We start from the raw sequence: 13,364 nt of genomic DNA on the forward strand, positions 1-13,364 counted from the left end.
GGACAGTGGAGTGTGGACAGTGGAGTGTGGATAGTGGAGTGTGGACAGTGGAGTGTGGATAGTGGGGTGTGGATAGTGGGGTGTGGACAGTGGGGTGTGGATAGTGGGGTGTGGATAGTGGAGTGTGGACAGTGGAGTGTGGATAGTGGAGTGTGGATAGTGGGGTGTGGATAGTGGAGTGTGGACAGTGGAGTGTGGATAGTGGGGTGTGGATAGTGGAGTGTGGATAGTGGAGTGTGGATAGTGGAGTGTGGATAGTGGAGTGTGGATAGTGGAGTGTGGATAGTGGGGTGTGGATAGTGGAGTGTGGACAGTGGAGTGTGGATAGTGGGGTGTGGATAGTGGGGTGTGGACAGTGGAGTGTGGACTGTGGAGTGTGGATAGTGGGGTGTGGACAGTGGGATGTGGACAGTGGAGTGTGGACAGTGGAGTGTGGACAGTGGGATGTGGACAGTGGGGTGTGGACAGTGGGATGTGGATAGTGGAGTGTGGACAGTGGAGTGTGGACAGTGGAGTGTGGACAGTGGAGTGTGGACAGTGGAGTGTGGATAGTGGAGTGTGGACAGTGGAGTGTGGACAGTGGAGTGTGGATAGTGGAGTGTGGATAGTGGGGTGTGGACAGTGGGATGTGGACAGTGGAGTGTGGATAGTGGAGTGTGGACAGTGGAGTGTGGACAGTGGAGTGTGGATAGTGGAGTGTGGATAGTGGAGTGTGGACACTGCAGTTTGTACAGTGGGGTGTGGACAGTGGAGTGTGGACAGTGGAGTGTGGACAGTGGGATGTGGACAGTGGGATGTGGACAGTGGGATGTGGACAGTGGGATGTGGACAGTGGGATGTGGACAGTGGAGTGTGGATAGTGTGCTGTGGATAGTGGAGTGTGGATAGTGGAGTGTGTACAGTGGGGTGTGGACAGTGGAGTGTGGACAGTGGAGTGTGGACAGTGGAGTGTGGATAGTGGGATGTGGATAGTGGGATGTGGACAGTGGGATGTGGACAGTGGAGTGTGGATAGTGGAGTGTGGATAGTGGAGTGTGGACACTGCAGTTTGTACAGTGGGGTGTGGACAGTGGGATGTGGACAGTGGTGTCTGGACAGTGGTGTGTGGGAAGTGGCAGGTGGACTGTGGGGTGCGGACAGTGGGGTGTGCACAGTGGGATATAGACAGTGAAGCGTGGACAGAGCGGGTTGGGCAGTGGGGGGTGGACCATGCACTATGGCCGTGGGTGGGTGGACAGTGCGGTGTGGACAGTGCAGTGTGGACAATGGGAGGGAGGGATATGGGCAGTGGGGTATGTACAGTGTGGTATGAACAATGAGGTGTCGACATTGGGTTGTGGACAATGGGGTGTGGGCAGTGTGGTGTGGACAATTCATTGTGTAAAGTGGAGTGTGGACAGTGTGGTACGGACAATGTAATATGGACAATAGGGTGGAGGCAGTAGGAATGTTGACAGTGCGGTGTGGACAGTGGGGTGTAGACAGTTGTTAATGGATGGTGCAGTGTACACAGTGGAGTGTGGATCGTGGGGCGTGGACAGAGGGGTGTAGGCAGTGGGCTGAGGACAGTACGTTGTGGACAGTGTGGTGTAGACAGTGCAGTGTGGGCAGTGGGTTGTGGATAATTCGGTGTGGACTGTGGCGTGTGAGCAGTAAGGTGAGGACAGTGGGGTGTGGACAGTGGGTTCTGGTCAGTGAGATATGGACAGTGGGATGTGGACAGTGGGGTGTGGACAGTGGGACGTGGACGGTGGGTTCTGGTCAGTGAGGTATGGACAGTGGGATGTGGACAGTGGGGTGTGGACAGTGGGACGTGGACGGTGGGTTCTGGTCAGTGAGGTATGGACAGTGGGATGTGGACAGTGGGGTGTGGACAGTGGGATGTGGACAGTGGGTTCTGGTCAGTGAGGTATGGACAGTGGGATGTGGACAGTGAGGTGTGAACATTGGGATGTGAACATTGGGATGTGGTCAGTGAGGTGTGAACAGTGGGATGTGAACATTGGGATGTGGTCAGTGAGGTGTGAACAGTGGGATGTGGACAGTGAGGTGTGAACAGTGAGGTGTGAACAGTGGGATGTGAACAGTGGGATGTGGTCAGTGGGATGTGGTCAGTGGGATGTGAACAGTGGGATGTGAACAGTGGGATGTGGTCAGTGAGGTGTGAACAGTGGGATGTGGACAGTGGGGTGTGGACAGTGGGATGTGACCAATGGGGTGCGGACAGCGGGATGTGGTCAATGAGTTGAGGACAGTGGGGTGTGGACAGCAGGAAGTGGACAGTGGCACGTGAGCAGTAAGGGGAGGACAGTGGGGTGCGGACAGTGGGATGTGGACAGTGGGGTGCGGACAGTGGGGTGCGGACAGTGGGATGTGGACAGTACAGTAAGGACAGTGGGGTGTGGACAGTGGGATGTGGACAGTACGGTGAGGACAGTGGGGTGTGGACAGTGGGATGTAGACAGTACGGTGAGGACAGTGGGGTGCGGACAGTGGGATGTGGACAGTACGGTGTGGACAGTGGGGTGCGGACAGTGGGATGCGGACAGTATGGTGTGGACAGTGGGGTGCGGACAGTGGGATGCGGACAGTATGGTGTGGACAGTGGGGTGCGGACAGTGGGATGCGGACAGTATGGTGCGGACAGTGGGGTGCGGACAGTGGGATGTGAGCAGTAAGGTGAGGACAGTGGGGTGCAGACGGTAGGATGTGGACAGTACGTTGTGGACATTGGGGTGCGGACAGTGGGATGTGAGCAGTAAGGTGAGGACAGTGGGATCTGGACAGTGTGATGTGGACAGTGGGGTGTGGACAGTGCTTTGTGGACATTACGGTGTGGAGAGTGGGGTGCGGACAGTGGGATGTGGACAGTCCGGTGAGGACAGTGGAGTGTGGACAGTAGGATGTGGAGAGTGGGGTGTGGACAGTGGCTTGTGTACAGTATGGTGAGGACAGTGGGATGTGGACAGTGGGATGTGGACAGTGGGATGTGGACAGTGGGATGTGGACAGTGGGATGTGGACAGTGGGATGTGGACAGTGGGATGTGGACAGTGGGATGTGGACAGTGGGATGTGGACAGTACGGTGTGGACAGTGGGATGTGGACAGTGGGATGTGGACAGTACGGTGTGGACAGTGGGATGTGGACAGTGGGATGTGGACAGTACGGTGTGGACAGTGGGATGTGGACAGTGGGGTGCGGACAGTGGGATGTGGACACTAAGGTGAGAACAGTGGGGTGCGGACAGTGGGATGTGAGCAGTAAGGTGAGGACAGTGGGATCTGGACAGTGTGATGTGGACAGTACAGTGTGGACAGTGGGTGCGGACAGTGGGTGCGGACAGTGGGATGTGAGCAGTAAGGTGAGGACAGTGGGATCTGGACAGTGTGATGTGGACAGTACGGTGTGGACAGTACGGTGTGGACAGTGGGGTGCGGACAGTGGGATGTGAGCAGTACGGTAAGAACAGTACGGTGTGGATAATGTTGTCTTCTTTCCCTGGTTAGTGGAAGCTCTTAAACTTCCGGATAACATTATGGATCTGCTGACTTGCGGTTGCCCTCCACTTTGCCTCCCGCTATAATGGCATGTTGTGCAGCCTTTGTACATTGAATGTGTAGTTATACCAATACACACAGCATCGAAACTAAGGAAAAATTCTCCAAATTAAATATCTTAAAATAGCCACTTAGCAGAGCTATCTGAAAGCAATCGAGAAGTCATGTTGCTTGGTAGAAGGGGACAAATTGGAAAAGGGCTTAAATTAAAAAAGGGAATGTTGAATATTTCGTCTGACTTTTGATAAGACAGTGATGGGGAGACTCGTTCAATCTCAGTGTCAGGTTCAGTGACCAGCAAACATCATTTGTTACGTCTGGAGTCCATCCCCAGGTCTTGTACCAATATTGGTCATTTTGTACACAATAATATCTTTGTCCTCTAACCTGTCAACAACCTGGCAGTTAAAATACTGGGGTAGATGCACCCCGTGGAAAGCGGAGGAGCCATTGATCTTTCGCAATTCGGAAGAGAGGTAAATTGTAGTCCCTCGGTTGGAGAGATGACGCAGTGTTTCTATTAGCGCGGGGTAGGTAACTGAGCTATAGACAATATCAGAACCCAGGATGAAGTCATAGTCGGTCGGAAAGTCAGTGTGGTTTTCACCCCAGGTCAGGGCACTGACTTTTAAACGGTGTCTGCGGGCAGTGGGGATGTTGATGGAGACATTGTTTTCTATTTGCTTCAAGGTGTTCGGTTTATCTGTCATGGTAACATCTCCACCTGACGAGAAAGAAAAAAATCCGTGTCTATTGTGGTTTGCCCTTGACAACTGATCCGATATTGTGAACACAGAGGCAAAAAGTTAATGGCTCCAAACTGTCAGCGAGTATTGCCCCATAGTGCTGGGCAGTATTGCGCCATCTTATGTTGCTCCAGTGATGGGCGTTCTATCAGCAGGGGTCACAGTGTGGCGATGTGGAGTAGGCTGCATCCCTCCATACCATAGGGGTACAGGGGCTCGATTGCAGCTCCCCTACTGACTCGTTCACGCCAACAACACGTAAACATTTCTTCAATTTTGAGGTAGTTTTCCTCGGCGCGATGATGCAATGGCTGACGGCATGAAAACATTCAGCTCAGCTGGTTCTTTAATTTATTAGATTTCAGAAAGCAGTTTATACATAGAATGGTCCCAATTGGCAGAAACAAATTACTGTCACAATTCACTTCACTTCACTAAAATTACATTTTGCAGAGATATTATGAACCCGCGAAAACAATTGTCCAGCCGTTGGACCCAGGGATTGGTGTAGTCTGAGTATATCCACTCATTCTCAATCACACAGCAGCAAATGGATTGGGAAGGAATCTGTTCCTCAGCTCATGCCTATGGGATCCGGATATTCCGGTCAGCAGTGCAACGTAGCACTCAGTGTATATGTTTCAGGAACGTAAGACGAACTTGGGTATAACAATCTTACAGTAGGTCATTACAGTAGTACATTTTACAGCTCTCATCCTCGTATTTTCATCCTTACATGGCCTCGCCCCTCACTATTTCTGTAAACTTCACCGGCCCGACTAACCTCCAAGAACTCTGCGTTCCTTCAACTTTGGCCTGTTGAGCATCCATCACTCCCTTCGCAATAGCATTGGTGGCTGTGCATTCAACTGTCTAGGCCCTCAGCTTTGGATTTCCCTCCCTAAACCTCTCCACCTCTATCTCCTTACGACGCTTCTTTAAACCTAAGTCTGTGGCCAAGCTTTTAGTCACACATTCTAATATCTCCTTCTTTGGCTCTGTCACAACCTTTGTCTGATCACACACCCGTGAAGCACCTTGGGACGTTTTACCGTTAAAGGCGTTATATAAATGCAAGTTGTGGTTTACTTTCTTGTTCCAATAATCAGAAGCTGAGCGTTAGATTCACAAAAACTAAGTCCCAATGATATTGTACCTCCTTGATATCTTTCTCATACTTTCTACCTTGCACACTAACATGCTCAGTGATTACTGAAGCTTCAATTACCACCTCGTGACAAAGAACCAGTATAACGTTTACCTTTATTTATTGGCAGGCTCGGGGCTTGGCTCCTTTGTTTGGGTGTCTAATCGGATAGTGTGGGCTGGATTTAGGGGGAATTCAAATACTATAACCTCTAATCAAATGTTTAATCTACCTGCACAGATGGGTGAGTTGGTAGTCCGATTCATTGCCAAACAGCGTCTGCTCCCTGACATATTTGCGCACAGCAAGGTCCCACGAACAGCAATAGGATAAATAACCAGGTATTATGTGGGTGTTGCTTGAAGGACAAACGTTGGTCAGGACACCCAGAGAACTTCCCTGCTCTTCTTGGAATAATGCCATTTGATCTTTTCCATCCAGCAGACAAAAATCTACATGGAAGCGGCATGTCGTTTGAAAATTTCTTAGGCCTCCTTTACATTCTCTTTGAAGGTGATATAACAACGAAACTTTTACAGCAAGGAGACTGAACTCCTTCCAATACACGTTTACCAACGGTGAGGGAGTTTAATCAACATCACCTATCAACTTTATCTATCAACACCATCTATCCCAAACCCGCCACCTCTCCCACCTAGAAGGACAAGGGCAGCGGGCGCATGGGAACACCACCACCTGCACGTTCCCCTCGGAGTCACATACCATCCCGACTTGGAAATATATCGCCGTTCCTTCATCGTCGCTGGGTTAAAATCCTGGAATTCCCTACCTAACAGCACTGTGGGAGAACCTTCGACTGCAGCGGTTCAAGAAGGCGGCTCACCACCACCTTCTCGAGGGCAATTAGGGATGGGCAATAAATGCCGGCCTCGCCAGTGACGCCCACATCCCATGAACGATTAATAAAAACTCTCCGTCTGGTAACACCCGATATGGACAAACCTTATCATTATTGATTATATTCCTTCCTGATATGAACAAAGTGATGCGGTTCAGTTCACTTCCCTCGGTTTAACTCACCGAGTAAGGCTGCTAAAATCCCCACGATCCCAGTGCCCGATCCCAGCTCAATCACTTTCTTCCCAGTAAAATTGATTTTCTCCTTCTCGAAGTACCGGCACAGAGCAATCCCCTGAAAAAAATGGAACACATGTACGTTAGGATTAAGTTATTCAGAAAGTGATGCAAAGCATTTGGACCCTGACGACCGCTGTTAAAGGGTGGGATCTGGGCACAAACAATTCCATACAGAGATAAAGGAAGGCTCCTGGGAACTGCTGTCAGTTGCACACTCTCACCCACCTCCCAATGGGTTAAGATCAGCACTGGCGGGTCTTTTCACAGGCGGCGTGTTCTTGCTCTCTCCTGCTGATGCAACGGGTCCCAGATGCAATAAGGGAAAGTAACTTGAAAAAGTGATCTAACCTTCTGCACCACCGCCTCGCCCCGCCCGCAATAACTCGCAGTCCCACCAAGTCAATCATTCAACTATCCGGAGCGCAGTTGAAGCTGCACCAATGACTCAATGTGAAGATGCAGCACTCGTTGTGATATCGAGTCTCAAAGAACTGGAAGGCCGCAGGTTCCACTCCCGCTCTGTACAGCTTTAACTACTCTCGTGAATACTGTCCAATGGTCTTGGCCTAAAGTACGCCTGTTTGTGGGGATGGGGCCGGCCTCAGCAAATCTGCTCATGGCCTCTGTGGACGTTCAGTGTCAGGCCTCGCGCGCGTAGAATGGACATTTAGGGCGAGGAAGCAGAGGGTGATTGTGGAACAGCGCAGGTCAGGAACTCCCGGAGGAGAGGGGGAAACTGGAGGGTGGGAATATAAAACACCCCACCGTCACCAGGTTATTTAATGAGCTTCACTGAGCCTCTAACCCTTATTAAAACCAAGGCTTGAGACCAGGTGCTGGTGAAACATTGTTGTGTTTCAAATGTGTGTGAGAACTCCACGTTCCAGCCAGGTACACGGCGGACTGCGTACAACATGTGCCACAAACCCAGGTTTGTGTTTGAGGAAAGGAGGAATATTCCAAACCCATTGCAACTTAGAACAATGACAAGGTAAAATAGGCTGCAATTTTTTTGGTAAATACATAAGATGTGACAAGCCGGCATTGCCTCTATCCGATTAATTCAGTTGACTTACAGCTTGCCAGACATAAGCAGAATAGCCCAAATGAGCATTGATGAATCGAGTGATCTTCAAACTGTATCCGCAGAACTCATATTTGTTCTCAAAAATGACCGTAGTCGAATCACAACCCCCCTCCTTTGGGGCATCGTCGCCGGAATTCTCCTGGAACCGGGCGGTCGTCATCCTTTCTAATCTTCCTCTGGAATTGTCCTGATGAATCCTCTGTGACCTGGAAGGGGATTCGCTCCAGGCGCAGGATTGAAACAGGGTGAAGATTCCAGGAAACGGTAGAACTTGCATTTATATATCGGGTCTTCGGGACGCCCCAAAGTTTCTCACAGCCAATGAGATGTAGTCACTCCTGTTATATAGGCACGATGAACTATCAATTTTGCGGACAGCTAATGTCCACAAAGAGCAATCAGATAAATCAGTTAGCATATTTTAGTGGTATTGGTTGAGGGAAGAATGTTGGCTAGGACATCGGGAAAACGCCTCTGCTCTTGTTCAAATCGTGGCATGGGATCTTTTACATCCAGTGAGGGTGATAGTTCAAGGTCTCATAAGAAAGGCGACATGTTTCAAACTGCAGCACACTATCTGTCCAGGAGCAACGTGTTGACCTGGATTACTTGCTCAAGTCCCTCAGTGGGGCTGGGATCCGCGATCTTCTAAGTCAAAGCCCAAAATGCCACGGCTGAGATACGCTATCAAAGTTGTTTGAGTCACCTGTTACAACAGGACTGCATTATTTCTACTGTTATACAGTTAAATTGCCTCTGATGGGGACTAATCTAAACGTTGCTAGTGGTTTCCATAAAACGCTAAGAACTTTAATTCATATGGGGTTAGAAAGGCACATGAGTAGATCAGTTATGTAACCTATGGTGAGACTTTGACTGGAATGTACACAGAAAATTAGGAACATAAGGATGGAAGGGCACAATGGGACCATTGCTGTCAATCTGGCCAATCCCAGTGTATAGGAAATATTATATCCCTTCACACCTCACATACCGCTCTAACATTTTTTTCTCTTGAATTTGCTGATACCATCAGCCCGCACTGCCGCTCTTGGTAGATCATTCCATCCACTCATCACCTTCTGCCTGAAGAAGCTAGATCTAAACTGTCCTTTCATTGCCGCTCTTCAGACTGTGCTCTCTTGTTGAAATCTATGATCATATTAAACGTCTTGACGTTTGCCTTGTCTGTACCCTTTAGGATTTGAAATATTCTAATAACCTTTCACCCTCCCCGCGCCCCCCGCCCCCCTCCCCCCACCCCAGCCACCCCTTCAATGGTCACTTTTATTTTTGAAAAATAGAGAGATCGCAGTGGATGTCACTTTCGGCCCCTTCCTACATTTGAAGCTGCTATCACATCTCAATGTGGACAATTGTAAACGGACTGTCGCAAAACTAATTTGGAAACAGAACAGAAGCATAAGAAATGCGACTTGTGGGAGATGAGCTCAACCAGATATTCACCAATTATTCCGATTTGCAGACGAAATAACACCATGTTGGGATTAATGCCCGCTGGTCTCCTGCACTGTTGGTGAGTGTTTATTGTACCTGATAAACGTCTAAAATGTGTTGAGATCGCGGCTTCCGAGTTGGTTATTTTCTTCTCTGCAAATTCTAATCCTCAAGTCCTGAATCAGGAGGCCGGGGCCAGCAGGATAAATGATTAGTCTGATGGGGGAGGGGTGAGAGGCGGAGGACCTTGTCGTGTGTCTTTTATATCAGGGGGGTTCGAGAGGCACATTTTCACCCAGCGCGAATTGTAGCGATTGAAGAGTGCGGGACAATTACTACAAGCACAACAATTTGCACGTACATGGTGCTCCGTACGTTAAATCCCTGAGTAAAGCGATAAGAACAGAACATTTGTATTCTGCGCTGCTCAAAGTTTTGCCCAGAAGGCGCAACTAGAACACATGAAACCCAAAGAGGTTGCAGCCAGGAGCATCCCTGGTACTTAATTAAAACGTATGTTGTGCTGCATTTATATTGATGATGGCAAAGGAAAGTACAGAACTCCGTGGCCTTGAATAGTCGGCTGCATTTGATTACATTATTTCCCCAATCTCTTCTCTGTGCAATGTGCTAACTACTCACCTTACTGATCCATTGATGGAACGTGAATCTAACCATTGCTCACGAGCCTCTTTACTGGGTGGAGGACTGGTGTCGGGGCTCTGACAAACTATAGGCCCCGCACCTCCATTGATAACAGCACTCAGGGCCCATAGCAATGCTGTGGATGCTTCTGGTTGTTGTTACTCTGGGGTTGATGCATTCCAACAGCCCCTGTTGTCATTTAGACATGCTATGGAGAGGGCTAAAGCCTGTAATTGGCCTGAAGGCTCAGCACAAGGTCCACCTGCTGAGCACCGGGTCATTTGTGCTGACTATCGCCCTCCAGTGTTCAGATCTGACACTAAAGTGTGAGCTTCGGACAGTTCAGGTGTCCTTTAATGGCTGCTGGGACCCTGTTGGCAAGCGAGCTTAAGTTTTGAATCAGGGATTCCAAAACATTTATTGTGTTGGTGCTAGCTGCGCAGAGGGTTGGTTCCATTGTTTTACTTGTCGGAATAAGAGTAGTCGTCACAGCAATTGCCATATTGGTTGCCATCGGTTTACAGGAAAGCTGCCGTGCAGGCAACCCCTTCCTCCAGGACCTCTTTCAAACCCACGATGCAAAAGACCAGCGGCTAGGACAACACACGCAAGAGCAAGTGGGTTGGTCAAGGATGCAATATTATCTAAGGCGGCCATTATTGCATCTCAACTCAAGCAATTTCGTTTATAAGGGTTCAAGAAATTTTGGTCAATCAGCCGAAGTGGTGAAGGACACACAACTCTGGTGGCACAATTGGTGTCGAATTCTCGACTCTTACTGCAAATTTGCTTCAATTAACGAGTCAAGCTTATCACTAAATTTGACATTTTTCTGCTTTGTCTGTGTACACAGGTAGCATTGTGCGCATTTCGGGACTTCTGATTGTGCCGCCACAGAAGGATCTTGTAGCTTATGTTAAAAATGCTAATATTAAACGAAATGTAGCCCTCAAGGGGTTAAATTCACACAAGAGCTGGGAAATGTATTGCGGTTCGGAAAAATAGTTAGTTTCGAGATTCCAATTAACATTCACAATTAGTGAATTGGGGATGCCCACCCTGAGCTGCCTGCTGAGAATGTTTTCTTGGGAGGAGGGGTAGCTGGTTTGGTTGATCTGCTACTGGCAAATCCCGGAACGGGGAAGAAGTTGGAAGCCCTGCCCTGGTAGTTTCTCAAAATGCTCAATAGACTACAGAAGAAAATAAACACAGGAACAGCGAGTCAGGCAGATAATTGAGATTGAAGCCTGGCATAGCAAGATAATGCTCGTTCATCTGAAGAACAGAGGTGGTCAGAATCTGAAAGCTGACCAGGAAAAGTTAAGCAAGTCCAGTAGTAGGGATAGTGCGGCATATTTTTATTATTTCTTTGATCTTGAGTAGGAACATAGGAACATAGGAACAGGAGTAGGCCATTCAGCCCCTCAAGCCCGCTCCGCCATTTGATAAGATCATGGCTGATCTGTGATCTAACTCCGTATACCTACCTTTGGCCCATATCCCTTAATACCTTTGGTTGGCAAAAAGCTATCTATCTCAGATTTAAAATTAACAATTGAGCGAGCATCAATTGGCACTTGCGGAAGAGAGTTCCAAACGTCTACAACCCTTTGTGTGTAGAAATACTTTCTAATCTCACTCCTAAAAGGTCTGGCTCTAATTTTTAGACTGTGCCCCCTACTCCTAGAATCCCCAACCAGCGGAAATAGTTTCTCTCTATCCACCCTATCCGTTCCCCTTAATATCTTGTAAACTTCGATCAGATCACCCCTTAACCTTCGAAACTCCAGAGAATACAACCCCAATTTGTGTAATCTCTCCTCATAACTTAACCCTTGAAGTCCGGGTATCATTCTAGTAAACCTACGCTGCACTCCCTCCAAGGCCAATATGTCCTTCTGAAGGTACGGTGCCCAGAACTGCTCACAATACTCCAGGTGCGGTCTAACCAGGGTTTTGTACAGCTGCAGCATAACTTCTGCCCCCTTGTACTCTAGTCCTCTCGATATAAAGGCTAGCATTCCATTAGCCTTATTGATTATTTTCTGCACCTGTTCATGACACTTCAATGATCTATGTACCTGAACCATTAAGTCCCTTTGGACATCCACTACTGTTGTTAACTTTTTACCATTTAGAAAATACCCTGTTCTATCCTTTTTTGGTCCAAAGTGGATGACCTCACATTTGCCTACATTGAATTCCACTTGTCACAGTTTTGCCCATTCACCTAATCTATCAATATCGCTTTGTAATTTTATGTTTTCATCTACACTGCTTACAATGTCACCAATCTTTGTGTCATCAGCAAACTTAGATATGAGACTTTCTATGCCTTCATCTAAGTCGTTAATAAATATTGTGAATAATTGAGGCCCCAAGACAGATCCCTGCGGGACTCCACTAGTCACATCCTGCCAATGTGAGTACCTGCCCATTATCCTTACTCTCCGTCGCCTTTCGCTCAGCCAACTTTTCCCTCGATTCCATGGGCTTCTATCTTAACTAACAGTCTCTTATGTGGGACTTTATCAAATGCCTTCTGGAAGTCCATATAAATAACATCCATTGACATTCCCCTGTCCACTACTTTAGTCACCTCTTCAAAAAAATCAATCAGGTTTGTCAGGCACGACCTATCTTTCACAAATCCATGCTGGCTCTCTCTGATTAACTGAAAATTCTCGAGGTGTTCATTCACCCTATCCTTGATTATGGACTCCAGCATTTTCTCCACAACAGATGTTAGGCTAACTGGTCTATAATTCTCTGCTTTCCCTCTCTCTCCTTTCTTAAAAAGCGGAGTGACATGTACAATTTTCCAATCTAGAGAGACGGTTCCTGAATCTGGAGAACTTAGAAAGATTATAGTTAGGGCATCTGCAATCTGCTCACCTACTTCCTTTAAAACCCTGGGATGGAAACCATCTGGTCCTGGGGATTTGTCACTCTTTCATGCTATTATTTTCTTCATTACTGTTGTTTTACTTATGTTAATTTTATTGAGTCCCTGTCCCCGATTCAATATTAGTTTTCTTTGGATTTCCGGCATGCTATCTTCTTTTTCTACTGTAAATACTGACACAAAGTAATTGTTCAACATGTCCGCCATTTCCCCATTGTCAATGACAATATCCCCTCTTTCAGTTTTTAAGGGGCCAACACTGCTCCTGACCACCCTCTTTTTCCTAATGTAACTATAAAAGTTCTTCGTATTGGTTTTGATATCCCTTGCAAGTTTCTTTTCATACTCTCTTTTTGTAGCTCTTACTATCTGTTTTGTGACCTTTTGTTGATCTTTGTATCTTTCCCATTCGCCAGGAACTGTGCCATTTTTGTCTTTTTGTATGCCCTTCCCTTGTGTCTTATACTGTCCCTTACCTCTTTAGTTGTCCATGGTTGTTTTTTTTTGGCAAGTAGAGTTCTTGCCCCTAAGGGGTGTAAATCGGTTCTGTATCATGTTAAGTGTTTCTTTAAACATTTCCCACTGATCATCAGTCGCTTTACCCATTAACAGAGTTGCCCAGTTTACTGTGGACAGTCTCTGTCTCATCCCATTGAAGTCGGCCTTACCCAAGTCCAGAATCTTAGCAGCTGATTCACTTTTTTCCCTTTCAAACACTA

At 47.7% G+C, this 13,364-nt stretch overlaps 1 protein-coding gene across 1 annotated transcript; it reads right to left on the reverse strand.

The window, feature by feature from the left end:
- Positions 1-3,870: 3,870 nt before the first annotated feature.
- On the reverse strand, positions 3,871-13,073 carry LOC137326676 (EEF1A lysine methyltransferase 3-like). The gene is made up of 5 exons (XM_067991986.1): positions 13,012-13,073; positions 10,799-10,930; positions 7,627-7,843; positions 6,494-6,605; positions 3,871-4,283 (listed from the first exon to the last, which is right to left on the reverse strand). The coding sequence occupies exons 1-5, from the start codon at positions 13,071-13,073 to the stop codon at positions 3,871-3,873; spliced, it is 936 nt and encodes a 311-aa protein (XP_067848087.1).
- Positions 13,074-13,364: the final 291 nt, after the last annotated feature.

Source organism: Heptranchias perlo, chromosome 10 (assembly GCF_035084215.1).
Source record: "Heptranchias perlo isolate sHepPer1 chromosome 10, sHepPer1.hap1, whole genome shotgun sequence".
NCBI lineage: Eukaryota > Metazoa > Chordata > Chondrichthyes > Hexanchiformes > Hexanchidae > Heptranchias > Heptranchias perlo.

Coding starts and splice junctions, on each gene's coding strand:
- LOC137326676 (XM_067991986.1), bottom strand. CDS start 13,073: ATGGCACAGTTCCTGGCGAATGGGAAAGATACAAAGATCAACAAAAGG. Junction 7,844..10,798: donor TTCTCAGCAGGCAGCTCAGG/GTGGGCATCCCC, acceptor ATCCCCTTCCAG/GTCACAGAGGATTCATCAGG. Junction 6,606..7,626: donor CTGCTTATGTCTGGCAAGCT/GTAAGTCAACTG, acceptor CATTTTTTTCAG/GGGATTGCTCTGTGCCGGTA.